General features: G+C 37.8%; 1 protein-coding gene and 1 long non-coding RNA gene across 4 annotated transcripts; one reads left to right on the top strand and one right to left on the bottom strand.

Moving 5' to 3' along the window:
* Positions 1-282: 282 nt before the first annotated feature.
* On the bottom strand, positions 283-1,363 carry LOC126609817 (glycine-rich cell wall structural protein-like). 3 transcript variants are annotated; one of them, XM_050277737.1, is made up of 3 exons: positions 1,292-1,363; positions 1,003-1,202; positions 283-807 (listed from the first exon to the last, which is right to left on the bottom strand). In XM_050277737.1, exons 2-3 carry the CDS (start codon positions 1,103-1,105, stop codon positions 515-517), a joined length of 396 nt encoding a protein of 131 aa, XP_050133694.1. In that variant the 5' UTR covers positions 1,106-1,202; positions 1,292-1,363; the 3' UTR covers positions 283-514. The 3 variants fall into 3 exon arrangements, with proteins under 3 accessions (XP_050133694.1, XP_050133695.1, XP_050133693.1); XM_050277738.1 differs by lacking the exon at positions 1,292-1,363 and having other exon boundaries at positions 283-582; positions 658-813; XM_050277736.1 differs by lacking the exon at positions 1,292-1,363 and having other exon boundaries at positions 283-813; positions 1,003-1,220.
* A 676-nt stretch (positions 1,364-2,039) lies between these two features.
* Positions 2,040-7,849, top strand: LOC126609922 (uncharacterized). The gene is made up of 2 exons (XR_007618322.1): positions 2,040-2,292; positions 5,338-7,849. It is a non-coding gene; the product is annotated as an uncharacterized LOC126609922 (long non-coding RNA).
* Positions 7,850-15,693: the final 7,844 nt, after the last annotated feature.

Here is a 15,693-nt window from a genome sequence, read left to right as displayed (position 1 = left end):
GATTAGGGTGGGTGAAGGTTGATCTGGGGAGAGAGAATGGATGTGGTGAAGAGGGAGGAGTCGGACAGATAAGGGAAGAAAAAAGGGAGGAGAAAAGACCCTGCGTAAAGTGGGAGCCTTGTGCATTGGGTACGACCTTTTTAGTCTAATCATTGTTCATGTGGGTGCCACGTCATCAATTAACGAATGTTCTGATGGAAAACTTAACATATGTATGAAAGTGTTCCAAAATTATGACTTTAGGTACTACTCTAGGATGAAAAAAACTTCATGTACCAAATATTAAAAACCAAAAAACTTCATGGTAGTAAATTGAGATTAACCCTTAAGAGAAACTTTAAAACGACACATTTTAAAGAGATACAAATATGATAAGACTAGCAATTACATACGAACATGATGGCATGCATGCATGCAGCTTATTCATATTTGCTAGCTCGGACGGTGTTCTACTTATATATATATGCATAGTTCTCATAAAGTAGTGTTTTGAGACTGGTGAAGGCATATGGCTTTAGTTTTCTCCACCACTATCTTTCCTCCAGCCTCTACCGCCTTCCCCCCCGCCACCTACCCAACCACCTTTCCCCCAACCATCCCAACCACCTCCTCCCCAGCCTCCACCTCCATAGTTACCACTTCCTCTGCCTCCCCAACCACCTTTCCCCCAACCATCCCAACCACCTCCTCCCCAGCCTCCACCTCCATAGTCACCACTTCCTCTGCCTCCCCAACCACCATAGCCGCCACCTCCATATCCATATCCATTAGGCTTTGTTTCAGTGCTATCATCGACTGTTTTTGACTCTGTTGCTGCGTTGTAAAAAATTAAGCTAGTCATTGTAAGTCTAAGATTTCATATTTTGACAATACTTAATTAGATAACAATGTTATATATGTTTGTGTATATACGTTCATAAATCAGTGTCAATACGCAAAGTAAAGGATACATATCTTGTATATTTTTATATACAGACACACCACACTATATAATTAACTAACCTTTGTTCTCATTTTTGGATGTCTCAGCTACACCAGTGGAAGAGACGAAAACTAGGGTGCCAAGCAGAAGGCCTAGCAAAATCAAAGACTTGAAATATTTCATGATTTCTCGAACTCGTATGCTGCTCAAAATTCTCACAAAGAAATATGGGAATGCTCTAAGCTTTGGCAATCACCTGTTTATATGCTTGAAGATACTACTGAACGACAAAATAAAGGGGTTCAGTATGACGAAAAAATCAGCTGGGTTACTATTTATATGAAGAAAAAAAAAAGCTTTGGCAATCACCTGTTTTTCTTCATTATGCATGTTTACGAGTGATGGTTCATACCTTTTCAAGCAAAAGACATTTGTGTACTTTGAGCTCAGCATATGAAGAAAAAATCAGCTGGGTAACTATTTATATGAAGAAAAAAATCAAATGGGTTACTATTCATATGAGGAAAAAAATAAGAAAAATCAAATGGGTTACTATTCATAAGAAGAAAAACATACGGGTTACTATTCATAAGAAGAAAAACAGACGGGTTACTATTCATGCATGGTATTTGCACTATTCATTTGAGGAAATTTTTGTAAAGTAAAAGGTGTTGCTACGGTAAACTTTTTACTATAAAATGACAACATACAGAGGAAGGAAAAGAGAGAACAATACACGTGTAACGACCCGTTCCTAATTATTACGGTTTTTATAATATTAATGTGTGAATATACGAAAATGCCCTTTAAGGCAAAAACGTTGACTTTTTTTCACCCCATTGTCGTGTCACGTAAGGTTTATTTCCTTGGCACATCCTTGTGGCACTTGTCGCTACGAGCGTGTGAGTGCAAGCGGAATCGGATTTGGAATTACAATGAACGTTTTATGGAACTACGAAGTAGAAGGGCAAAATAGTCAATTCACTATTCTAGATATTAGGGTTGGACATTTAATTATTTTAATATTATTCTGACCCATTGGACCCACATCTACACTACACTCCCCACTCTTCTTCTGCAACGTGGGTTCCTCACCCAATCTCTCGAACCCTTTTTCTTTCACTTTTCCATCTCCTTCTCTGGGTCTCTCCTCGAGAAACACTTACCCTCTCTCACTACCATTTCCTCCCTCCCCCGAGCACACCCACACACCATCGTGGTTTAACCTCCGGCGAACCACTAAAGCACCTATATCCTTCTTGCTCATTTCAAACGCTCTCGGAGTTGATACTGTGCTCAATGGACAGATGCAGCAAAGGCTGCCATCATTGCCATACTTCCCAGTGAAAGTTCATAACTTTCTCGATCAAGTAGGTCTCGTGAATCCTTCTCTCTCGTCTTTTCTCGTTGTTTATGAATGATTTTGAAGATTTAGGCCTATATTTATAGGATTTAAGGACTGAAACTATGGGAGGATATTTCCCCAGTTTTTTCAGCAAGACCCTAAGGTTTTGCAGGGCATTTTTGACCACTTTATGGCCATGGTTGTGAATCTAAGTGGTATAACTCGAATCTCTATCCTCCTAGCTTTATTTGGCACTTATATGGTGAACTTTGGTTGATAATCGAAACAAATCAAAGTTGGGGAAGTTTCCCGGCCAAAATTCTGGCTTTCCCCTTCGTTAGGTTCGGTGATCCACAAGCCAAATTAACTAGACCCGACCTGCCACCCAATCTAAGCCCAACCCATCATCCAGGCCTAAACCCAAATCCGAACTCAGGCCCAATCCTAAAGCCCTTGGTCCAGTAGCCCAAAACTGGATCCAACCCAGACCCATTTACCCTAACTTGGCTTAACCCATTAAACCAAGCCCAGACCCGAATCTGACCCGGATCCTATCCCAGTTTTATGGTCCGCGCATGGATCAGCACGTTGGTGCATGTCATGGCCGATGCGTGGAGCACACGCGCCTCCACCGGTGGTATTGTGCTCCGCCGTCGTCCATGGCAACGCCGACGACATTTTCGACGAACTTTTCGGTGACCCAACTAGGCTCGTGCGGTGGCGCGTGGCTTTCAAACCAAGGTCCCTTCTTAGGTTTCTCGACGTGCCGAATCTGAACACGAATCCGCTTTCTGTTTTCCCAAATTTCATCGTTTCAGTAAAGCTTTACTAAGTGGTCTCTAATTATGCTTAGGTGTATCGGTGGGAAATGACTCCATCCTCGCTAGCTCGAGCGGCTTCCCGGCAACAAAATATATGTGTGATGACTCAATCTAAACTTGCATGTTCTTATAAAATATTAGGCTTGCGTTCACAAAAAGCATAATTTCACGATTTTACATTTTATGCATTATTTATGATTTCTCGATACGATTTTGCAAAAGGTTATGAATTATTGGATTTTTGTATATGAAATTCTATGGATTATGAATAGGACTTACTTATGGTTTATGAATATGATTTATTATGGATTCATGAGATGAGACTTTGAGCTTTTGAGCTCCAGATTGATATGAGATTTTGAGATGTGTTTTCGGTGCTTATCTAGTAGGTTATCATATAGCACATACAATCAGGTATGTAGACGTCTATGGCCATAAGACATAGTTGATGATATTGATGACATACCCTCAGTTTCACTAGCCCGGGGCTAGTATCGGTGTGATATGTTATATGTACATGTTTCTTCTCTGGCGTAACTCAGAATCGTACAGCTTCACCTTCGGGTGTTAGACCCCCCATTTCTTCTCTGACGTAACTAAGAGTCGTATAGCTTTATCTTCGGGTGATGGACTCACTATATATACATATATATGTTATATCTTCTTCTCTGGCGTAACCCGAAGTCGTACAGCTTCACCTTTGGGTGATGGACCATGGTTTCTTCACTAGCGTAACCCAGTGTCGTGCAGCTTCACCTCTGGTGATGGTTATCCCTTCGGGCCACTATGATACCCTACAGAATTGATGAGATTTACAGATTTGCCTTCAGACGGCGATAACACCATTATTGAGTATTGTTTGACACGTATATGTTTTATGAACGTTTTCATGGCATGTAAAGTTTTTGAAAAACTACTATATAGTACTATATAGGTGTTTTCAAAACAGGGGGTTAATATGTTCATATATAAAATGGTTTTCGTATTATTAGTACTAGTATTATAAACTTTGGTCCACTCACCTTTTCGATTTTACGCCCCCTCAGGAGTTAGAGTTGAGGCACATGATCTTAGCATCAGGGCACTTCCACTTAAGCATCTTCGAGTCTCTTCTATGAAGGACCCATCCCTCGACTCGTATCTTTTTATAATAATTCTTTCACATTATTTTTTATTAGTTGTATACTCTGAACATAGTTCTGCATTAGTTTATTTCCTTCTACTCACATATTTTAATTTGCATGCATGTTAAAATGGCTTCGTCACCCTCGAGTGTTGGCCAGCAAGTGTCTATCCTGATACTTGGGATATAAGGATTGGGGTGTGTCAACACGGTTGAAAGAAAGAGAAATAAGAGGGAAAGAATAGGGAGAAAATAGTGAGAGTACAAAGTAAAAGAAATAAGAGGGAAAGAATAGGGAGAAAATAGTGAGAGTTATCTTTGTACTCCTTTATTCCATATTATAAATAAAACCACTACTACTATATCAACTACCAACCCTCATTTGAGAATTGAGCTCTCCAAGCGCATACGGACCGAGGAGGGGTTACAACATGATTTGTGAGTGGGTCTTTTCTTTGATATATACATATATATGTTTAGTTTCCATATTTACATATAATAAAGAATTTTCTATATGATTGTCTTAATTAAATTTACGGCTATGAAAAATATTACGTTGACTAGAATTATCAAATCACTGTGGCATGACTATATTTTTATCTACTCATCGCTTACTGCACCAGTGTTAGTACTCGCCCTGGGCCAGGGTCAAGCTTCACATCGTACCGTACACTCACCTTGGATCCATTGTAGGTGCCAATCCTGTCCTAGGTTGCAATAGGCAACTAAGACTTGTATATGCTGCGTATAGCGTTAGTCTTCACGTGATTGTAGTACTAGAGCGTATGTTTATATTATGATTACACCCAATCCTGTTCATGTTAGAATTTCTCTTAATGAACTCGTGTGTTAGCATAGATGGATGAGCAATTGATTTTATCGATGTGCACTTGATATGATATGTTTGCTTATGCCAGATTATGTGATTACGGATATCACGTGTTTATTTACGAATCTGTGACATATTGAATTCTTGAGATATTGCATGTACGGTAAGTATTACTATACGTAGTATGTATATTTTGGAAACTATACTTGTTTTACGGCGATGGGTTATAATGTGTTCAAAAAGTTTTCATAAAACTTTATTTTTAGGCCCACTTACACTTGTTTTTTGCCCCTCCAGGTTTAGTGGCTGAGATTTCGTGTTAACGAGAATTCTTGGCAAACTTTGGTTTAGGTGATTACCTTCGATGGTATAATTCTCATCCTATTTTCCTATACTTTACTTATGCTCCGACATCACGTGTGAAATAGGTTCATTCCCGCTCATAAGCACGCTCTTATATTTAAGCTCTTTTAGGTTTTAAATTTATTCACATTTTCCACATCACTACACTTTGTGGTTTCGTCACCCTCCTGTTGTTAGCCAGCGCAGCTCGATTCGGAGTCCAAGTGGACATCCCGGGTCGAGGTGTGTCAATATCGAAATATATTGTATAACAAAAATTAATTTAAATGTTTACAACAAAATATATTACGATGAATGAAATAAAAATTATAATTATAATGAAATATAATTAATACATTAAAATTAGGAAGAAAAAGAGAAAGAATTAAACCATCAAAATATAATTAAATAAAATGGGGTGATTAATGTATCAAATGATTAAAATTAGATTTTAATCTTACTCATGGTTTTAGTCTAAAAGTCATCTTTGCCAAGGATTAGAATGAAGTTTCCTAAAATTACAATAACAAAATATATTTTACTTAAATTATAACGCATATTTTTTCATATATGTTAAAAAGTGTGATATTCAATCATGTCACTTATTTATATTACATTATAGAAAATGATATATCACGTATCAAATATGTCAAACTCATTAAAATTACTCTACGTATCTCAATCGAAAATGTTTAATTAACTCGATCAATATACAAGTAGGGAGTTAAGTATTTGGGTCCTAGTCTTAAGCTAGCTCTTCTTATAATGATGGAAAATCATTCCTCATATAAAATTAAGTTCTAATCTTTCCGTGCCCACTTCCAAATCTTTTCAAGATGCCAAAAAATCATGTTGGAGGATCGAATTGGTCCCAAGAAGAGTATTAGACGACGGTAAAAACCCGTCATCCAGTATAGTCCCAAACTGTCGCTCCAAGGACAACCGGATAACAATTTTGTAGGTTTATTATAAAGAGTAATGCTAGGTAGACTAAATTTTTTAAACTAAATGATGTGGTTGTAGACGATTGAGTTATTAATTAAATGTCAATAAACGTGCTTGTTTCTAATTGGTGACATGTCATTGGTTCGCAATTTGGTTTAAAAAAAATTTGCCTCCCTAGCATTACTCTCTTATAAACCCCCATCCCAAAAGCAACCAGATGACGTTTTTGCGTAAAATCGTCGTCCCATCAACTAATATCAACAAAAAGTAGGTTTTCTGTAAGGGTAAGGCTGGGGAGACCAAATTCTTAAGCTATATTTTGTAAACCAAATAATGTGATTGTTGATGATTGGATACTATTACTTAAGTGTTGATTAACGTACTTATTTTTTACTAGTGACACATCATTTGATTTTCAAATTTGGTTTGAAATTTTAGTCTCCCTAGCATTATGTTTTCCTTAATCTCCTAGGCACAAAGACGACGAAAACCCCCTTTTTAATACCATGTCGTTTGAAGAGTAAAGGAATTAAGCACCACTTCATTACAAGATATTTGGAGTATTATGACTTACATATGTATCAACAAGAATATCTAATTTAATTGTTAAGCACATCAACTCTATTTTCCTTTAACAATACTTATATACGGATAGTTTCAAGCAAACCAAGCAAAGTTATGTACATTCGTGTCATTCGAATAATCCAATATTTAAATTCTCTCCACTAATTATGAGAAAATGTATACATGGGACTGATGAAAATGAGGACTACTCATTTGATTATTGTGTCCAAATTTTGAAAAAGGAAAAGAGAGATTACCTTCCATTGTGGTAGAGGGAGAGGAGCAGAGAGGCAGAGCATGCAAAGGAAGTTACAAGGATGAAATCAACCCAAAAACCCACAAATCTCATAACAAGCATTAAAAAGAACTAAAATTTTGAAAACAAAAGAGTAAAATTCACCTGCTGTTTTATGACCAAACGTAGTATGGGGTGTCTCGTCTAAGGTCTTTTTTTACTTTTAAATATATTGTTCTGTTTCTATAATAAGCGAGATCTAATAACCTTATCTGAGGAGACACTTAGTGACGCTTGCTCCTGTTTTATTTGAATGATGTGATGAAATGTTCTTTTTTTTTTATTTTTTTCTAAATTCTCAATTTAAAGATAGCTTCGTAACATTAGACAATCTTCCAATGAGAAATTTGAAGCAAGACGTTATTTTAAGAAAAGAGGTATTCATCAATTTCCCTCCTGAACTTGTGACTATTGGCCAATTTCCCCCCTCAACTTTAATTTTGGCCAATTTCCCCCCTCAACTCTCATAATTAGTCAATTTCCCCCCTCAACTTTAATTTGGCCAATTTCTCCCCGCAACTCTCATAATTAGTCAATTTGCACCCTACTGTTAATTTTTTAATTTGATCATAATTAAACAAGTGTGTGTAAGAAACTAAATAAGATGTATGTTAATCATTTTCCTATGTCTTTATCCTATTACAAATAGATTAAAATTTAGAATTTTACAATTTATCATAGATAATATTATTAGTCATAATAAATCAGTATGGAGTAATTTTATTTGATTTTTTACTATACAAAATTGATAACGAAAAGGATTGATGTGTACATTTTTGTATGTGAATACAATTTTCTATATAAAAGTGAAAGCTAAGTTCAAGTAAATTGCGGAGAATCGAGCTTTAGTGCAAAAATGGCTAGTCAATTCATAATTTTCGACTCCTTATTAAGAATAACCCATTTTATTGAAATAGGTCTAATCCATGAGTTTATGATTATTATTTCTTCTTCTACATGCTTTAAACCCGGTTCATAACTTTTTCTTATAATCAACCCATATCACATACTAATTGTATTATGTTTTTGTACATTTTACCCTATAGTATGCATGTGAGTTTATGTTAATTTTAGTACTTTGTTGGAAGTTATTAGAAAGATTAAAAGGTCGTACCCAGTGCACAAGGCTCCCGCTTTACGCAGGGTCTGAGAGAGGTAAATGTCGGCTAGCCTTACCCCTATTTATGCAGAGGATGCTCCCAAGTCTCGAACCTGAGACCTACCGCTCATGGGTGAAGGCACTTGCCATCGCACCAAGTGCGACCTCCAAGTTATTAGAAAGATTGAAAGAAAAAAAAAAGAATAGATGGAAAATTTTAAAAAATTAACAATAGGGTGCAAATTGACTAATTATGAGAGTTGAGGGGGGAAATTGGCCAAATTATAGTTGAGGGGGGAAATTGACTAATTATGAAAGTTGAGGGGGGAAATTGGCCAATGGTCACAAGTTCAGAGGGGGAATTGATGAATACCTCTTAAGAAAATACTAAATTGAAAAGCTGACAACCATTTATTTGAGTTGTTAAATAGTTTTAAATTGAATTAATTTTTTTGTAAGGATATGATCTTTAAAGAAAGATAAACAACCAGACGACTCGTATTATTATGTAATCGTTGTATAAAAGTAAAAAATAAAAATAAAAATCTTACATATTATACATACATACATACATACATATATATGTGTGTGTGTGTGTGTTTATGTATATGTAAGCGCCAAAGACAACTAGAAAAATAAGGATCCCATATGCATACTGAATGTAACCACGTTTTCTTGTGATATCCACGAGAAGTCTCGGTCAAGCTGCCAAAATTGATAGTTGCTGCCAATTTGGGTAGAGTCACTGGTCATGAAGCCAGTGGATCCGTACATTCTGTGTTGCTGGTTCTTGGGCGTCAAGTGTACTCTCAATTTATTGAATCTTATCTTTTCTTTTCTTTTTGGTCATTATTGAATGTTATCTCAATGAGTAATATCTAGCACTTGCTCCGATCAATCCATTCTATACACAAAACGGTTGATATATAGTTTAATTTCTTTTTTAAATTATTTTAAAAGATTTAACTATACGTGGTTTATAAAATCTAATCTAAATTTGATGATATTCTTAATATCTTCTTAGATATACTACGTATGACACTGATAAATAAATCTTATATGATGTTAAGGAGAAATATATTGATGCTATGGATACATGGGTCATTATCGTGGTATTTTGTGTTAATAATATAAATATACGTTATAAATTTTTGTTCACATGATATCGTATTATTAATACAGAACGACAATATATTCAGTATTGTGTAAGTTAGACCTCGAAACTGGGAGCTGTATGCATGTTATATGTAAGAGATTTGGGGCACGGAAGAATGTACAACTTGTACTTCTTTTAATTGGGAAAGCATTAAAGTTTAGTGAACTTGAATACAGAGTTGAATTTTTCAGTATTAATACCGACCGGGACTGTTCTGTCGGTATCAACTTCTGCTTGTGTGAATCAATTTGTTCTTCCATTCAACATTATCCATTTCAATAAAATAATTTCTTTTCTTTTTTTGGACAAACTGCAATACTTTTCCATTAAACAAAGAGACTAATATAAGAAAAAGAGAGCCCAAAAGGCATCTCACAACTGAAATACAAGCTTAATGGAAAAGAGTAAATACAGCACAAAGCCCAAAAGGCATAACAAAAAAGAAACAAAAACCATAAAAGTAAAGAGGAAACCAGCATCCTGTTAACAATAGCTATGGAATCTGAAAGATCAGGAAAGACTAGAGAGAGAAAGAGAGAAAGCTCAGAAAGAGAGGGAAAATTGTAACTGATTTTTTATTTCTTCAGTTCACATCTATTACAAGAGATATTTCACTATAAATACTTGTCAACCTATCTATCTCAACTCATATAATCCAATGACACATGTCACAATCTTGACCACTAATATACTCTAACATTCCCCCTCAATCTTATGTCTTAGGTAAACCAAGCATAAGATTGGAACAATGAGTGGTAAACAAAGGGGAACATAAACCCTTGGTGAAAATATCGGCAAATTGAGCTTGGGAAGCAACAAATTGCAGAGATATAACACCTTGTTGAACCCTTTCCCGCACAAAGTGACAATCCACCTCGATGTGTTTGGCTTTAGAATGCAAAACCGGATTGGTAGCCAAAGCCATAGCAGAGACATTGTCACAATGTAAACTGGGAGGAGAGGAAATGTCAAGATGAAGATCCTTCAAAAGTTGTTGAAGCCAAACAACTTCGGCAGTGGTAGTGGCCATAGCCCTGTATTCAGCCTCTGTCGATGACCGACTAACAGTATGTTGTTTCTTAGAGCTCCAAGAAATGGGATTAGAGCCGAAAAAGACAACAAAACCTGTAGTAGACCGCCTATCGTTGGGATCACCAGCCCAATCAGCATCTGTGTAAGCTCGTAAGCACAGGGAACCAGGTTGAAAAAAGATGCCCCAGCCAATAGTACCACGAAGATATCGAAGAATCCGCTTGACAGCAACATAATGAGAGTCCAGAGGAGAATGCATAAATTGGCACACTTGATTCACAGAATAGGCAATATCGGGCCGTGTAAATGTTAAGTATTGAAGTGCTCTGACAATGCTCCTGTAATGTGTGGGATCGGAATAACTAGGACTGCCATGTGTGAGAAGTTTCTGATTAGGATGACAGGGTGTGAGACATGGTTTACACTCGAGCATATTCGACCGTTGCAACAGATCATGAACATATTTAGACTGATGCACAAATAAGCCCGAAGAGTGATAGTCAATTTGCAAGCCAAGAAAATAATGAAGAATCCCCAAATCCTTCATGTCAAACTCGGTGGTTAACTGAGAGATAACAGACTGAACACAAGCATCACTATCACCAGTAAGTATGATGTCATCCACATATAACAGTAACACAACCATGTTGGTACCATTATGTTGAACAAACATGGAAGGATCGGCATAAGAAGACTTAAACCCCAATGAGAGTAAGAAAGTAGTGAACCTGTCATTCCAAGCTCGGGGAGCTTGTTTGAGTCCATAAAGTGACCTTTGTAATTTGCAAACATAGTCGGGATGAGCCTTGTTAACAAAACCCTGTGGCTGGGACATATACACCTCCTCCTCAAGAAAGCCATGTAAAAAGGCATTCTTGACATCAAGTTGTTTCAGTTTCCATCCTTGAGTGGCTGCAAGAGAGAGAATAAGGCGCACAGTAGTAGGCTTCACCACCGGACTGAATGTTTCGTAATAATCCAACCCAGCTTCTTGAGAAAACCCCTTGGCCACCAAACGAGCCTTATATCTAGCAACTGACCCATCAGGATGGCGTTTGACTTTGTAAATCCATTTACAACCCACCAAATTTTTATTTGGTGGCAATGGAACAAGGTGCCAGGTATGTTGCTGTAGTAAGGCATTCATTTCCTCCTGCATAGCAAGCTGCCACTGTGGAGACTTAGAAGCTGCAGAGTAAGATGTCGGTTCTTTAACAGAATCAAGATGAATGGTAGTATGATACACCTTCTTCTTCTTAGAAATCCCCGATTTAGACCGTGTCTGCATAGGATGGAAATTCTGAGAAGTCAAGGGAACAAGGTGTAATTCCGGAGCTTGAGAAGTAGTAGTATCTGGATGCAAGTCCGAAACCATAGGAGGTTGAGACGGAGGAGTTGTTGGATGTAAGGATGAACCCATGGCAGAATCTGTGACTGAACCAGAGATGTCCGTCGGTGTGGAGACAAGATCACCTTGATTGAGAATATGAGACTGAGTAATAGGACTAGGAGTATGGGAAAAAGCAGGAACACTGGCTCGAGGTAAGACAGTATGATTTAAGGAAGGATGCTCAAAGGAATGTGAATGAAGACCAGAGAGTGGAACACCGGAAGACAAAGGTGAAATAGACTGTAGAGGATGAAGGTTAGTGGAACCAGGAAAGTGACTTTCATCAAACAGGACATGTCTAGACACAATTAACTTGTGATCTTTGACAGAGTAACAAATATAACCTTTATACTGAGATGCATACCCCAAAAAAATACAAACAGTGGTTTTTGGATCAAGTTTAGTTGTTCTGTAGGGTTTCAAAGAAGGAAAACAAGTACAACCAAAAATGCGTAAGTGAGCAAGTTGAGGAGGTGATTTATACAAGACTTCAAAGGGAGACTTCATGAGTAAAGTGGAGGTTGGCATCCTATTTATAAGATAGGTTGCAGTGGCACAAGCATGATACCAAAACCTATAAGGTAATGAAGCTTGCTGCAAGAGAGTAATGGCAGTCTCAACAACATGCCTGTTTTTCCTCTCAGCTAACCCATTCTGCTCAGGGGTATAAGGACAAGACTTTTGATGGGTGATACCCTTTTCCCGAAGAAAAAACTGAAAAGAAGCACCAATATATTCCCCACCCCCATCACTCTGAAGTGTTTTAATATGAGCATCAAAAGAATTCAATACAAAGGAATGAAATTGCACAAAAAGACCAAAGACAGCAGCTTTATTGATGAGTGGAAAAATCCATGTATACCTAGTACATTCGTCTATGAAAGAGACATAGTATCTATACCCCTCAATGGACATACAAGGTTCAGGTCCCCATACATCGGAATGTATAACTGCAAAAGGGAGTACAGATTTGGAAGCAGGAGAAGGAAAATGAAGTTTTGTAAACTTTCCTTCCAAACAGGGAGTACAAGGCTGAGGGTGTGCAGTACAATGAAAAGGAATGGCAGACTTACTAAGAGCTACCTTAACTATGTGATTAGTAGGATGACCCATGCGACAGTGCCACAATGAAGAAGACACATTTTGACCAAGAAATGCTGCTGGTAAGACCTTTGATTTTGGAAGCACAGGAAGAGGATAAACAGCATGATTACTCAGTCCTTGGAACAATATTCTCTCAGTGATCTTGTCCTGTATACAGAGAGAAAACTCATCAATGATACATCGACAATTATTATCTTTGCATAATTGATGCATAGATAATAAATGTTGAGACAAACGAGGAACATGCAATACAGATTGAAGTTGAAAAGTATGAGACTTGGTTGGAAGGGTAGAATTGCCAATATGAGCAATAAGCAAACCTTCACCACTAGCACCAGTGACAGTATCCGGATGAGGATAAGGAGAAGCCATCTGAAGATTAGAAATATCAGAGGTCATGTGATGAGTAGCACCGGAGTCAAGAAGCCAAAACTCTTGTTGAGGTGCAGATGGAGTGGGAGTAGCTTGAGCTGTCATAGCCACAGGAGAAGAAGAAGAACCACTCAGGCCAGATGACTGATCATTGAAATGCATGCCAGATGACTGACCAGTGAAATTCATAGACTGGTGAGAGGCCGAAGGCTGTTGAGAATGGAACTGTGGAAATGGTGGTTGATAATACGGCTGAGATGACTGATATCCTGGAGCTGATGAATTATTTCTGTCAAAACAGGTTGCAGCCGTATGCCCCACTCTATGGCAAATCTGACAACCATGTTGAAAACAATTGATAGCAGAGTGACCCTTTTTATCACATATTTGACATTGCTGCAATGGTTGATAACTCTGTGGAGAGAGCATTTGTTGTTGTTGTGGACCGGATACTGAATGGAAAGGAGGCTGAGGTGAATACTGATTTCCACCAAATGACAACTGTTGTGGAAACTGGCCTTGATTACCCTGATAAAACTTCTTGCCTTTGCCTTTGTGTTTGAAATTATTCCCTCTGAAATTATTGTATGTACCGGAACCACTTTGAGAGACAAAAGCCAGGGGTCCAGGAAAAGGAAGTTGGTGAAACTGAGGATAGGGTAATTGGGGCTGTGAAAAAGGTTGTGAGAAAGGAATAGGAGAATACTGAGGAGGTTGTTGAAGAGGCACATAGGAATATGGTGACTGAGAGCCAACATAGTTGCTAGATGAACCATCCTTAGTACCAGAGATACCTCCAGTTTCATACGCAGAGGAAGACTTATGAGCCAACATAGCAGACATAAGAGGAACTTGCTTAGTGACTTCATTCAACGTATCTTCTTCAGCTTTCAGTTGAGACCGCAGTTCCTTTAGAGAGACCAATGTTTCTCGTCCACGAATGACAGACTTAATAGTGTTATACTCAGGAGGTAACCCCCGCAATGCAACAATAGCAATGTCCTCATCAGAAATAACAACCCCAACAGCAGCTAAATGATCCCTAGCATCTTTAATTCTCTGAAGATATGCATCAATGGATTCAGAACCTTTCCTAATATTCTGAAGATCAATCTTCATTTGAACAATACTGGTCCGAGTCATATTTGCAAATCTTTCTCGAAGACTAGTCCACATTTCCTTAGAACTCTTACACCCAATAACACATGATAAAGCAGCAGTTGACAGGGTAGCAGTAATAAGCGTCATTAAAGCCTTATCATGTATCTTCCAAACATCATAAGCATCAGAATTCAACTCAGTCTTATCAGGACATACAACAGATCCATCAAGAAAACCAAAAATGCCATTGCCATCCAGCAATAACTCCATTTGAAAATTCCAAGTCACATAGTTAGAATCATCAAGTTTGACAGTGACAATATTACCCACAGTGGGAATGAGAGACGAAATTGGGGATTGAGTAAGAGCCAATTGAGCCGTTGTAACCATTGTTTAACCAGAAAATACCACAAAGCAAGTAATGCAAATATACACAATGCACACTCAGAAGCAATCCACAAATGACGGTACAATCGCAGAAATCAAAATTCCACAATCTAGGGTTTTCAGACAATACGGGATCAAGATTCCACAATCTAGGGTTTTCAGACAATACGGGATCAAGATTATCAATATCGCAAGAATACTGCAGTAGGTATGAGAAGAAACAAGATCACCTTCCTGAAGCTCAAAGATGAAAGAATGCAGCCGCCGAAACACCAGCGACGAATCGAAGAACTCCAAAAGATAGAATTCGCGACTCAACCGACAATCAATCGCACCAGCAACCTTCAACAACCGACGCAAACGACGAGCAGTAAAGCCAATCAACGACGAACGACGAACGACGAGAACAACAAAACAATGCGAAAGCAGAGGATCGTCAATCAATGGTGTTACCCGTGATCGGCTCTGATACCATGTTAACAATAGCTGTGGAATCTGAAAGATCAGGAAAGACTAGAGAGAGAAAGAGAGAAAGCTTAGAAAGAGAGGGAAAATTGTAACTGATTTTTTATTTCTTCAGTTCACATCTATTACAAGAGATATTTCACTATAAATACTTGTCAACCTATCTATCTCAACTCATATAATCCAATGACACATGTCACAATCTTGACCACTAATATACTCTAACACATCCACCACCAAATCTGACACGCCTCCATCGGAAAGACCCATTTGACGAGATCTAAAATTTATATCCTAATTTACACATGCTGGAATGCTGTTAATCCTGTTGATCCAAGTGCTACTTCACGTAGAATTTGCTAACGCTTGTGATTAAAGAATGCAAAACACTCCCTGAAAAT

Source organism: Malus sylvestris, chromosome 17 (assembly GCF_916048215.2).
Source record: "Malus sylvestris chromosome 17, drMalSylv7.2, whole genome shotgun sequence".
Classification (NCBI taxonomy): domain Eukaryota; kingdom Viridiplantae; phylum Streptophyta; class Magnoliopsida; order Rosales; family Rosaceae; genus Malus; species Malus sylvestris.
This window is presented reverse-complemented; position numbering and strand designations above follow the sequence as displayed.

Excerpts from the sequence above, each read along its gene's own strand:
- LOC126609817 (XM_050277736.1), bottom strand. The coding sequence starts at position 1,105 with ATGAAATATTTCAAGTCTTTGATTTTGCTAGGCCTTCTGCTTGGCACC. Across the intron at positions 814-1,002 it reads ATCCAAAAATGAGAACAAAG|CAACAGAGTCAAAAACAGTC; the intron begins GTTAGTTAATTA and ends TTTACAACGCAG.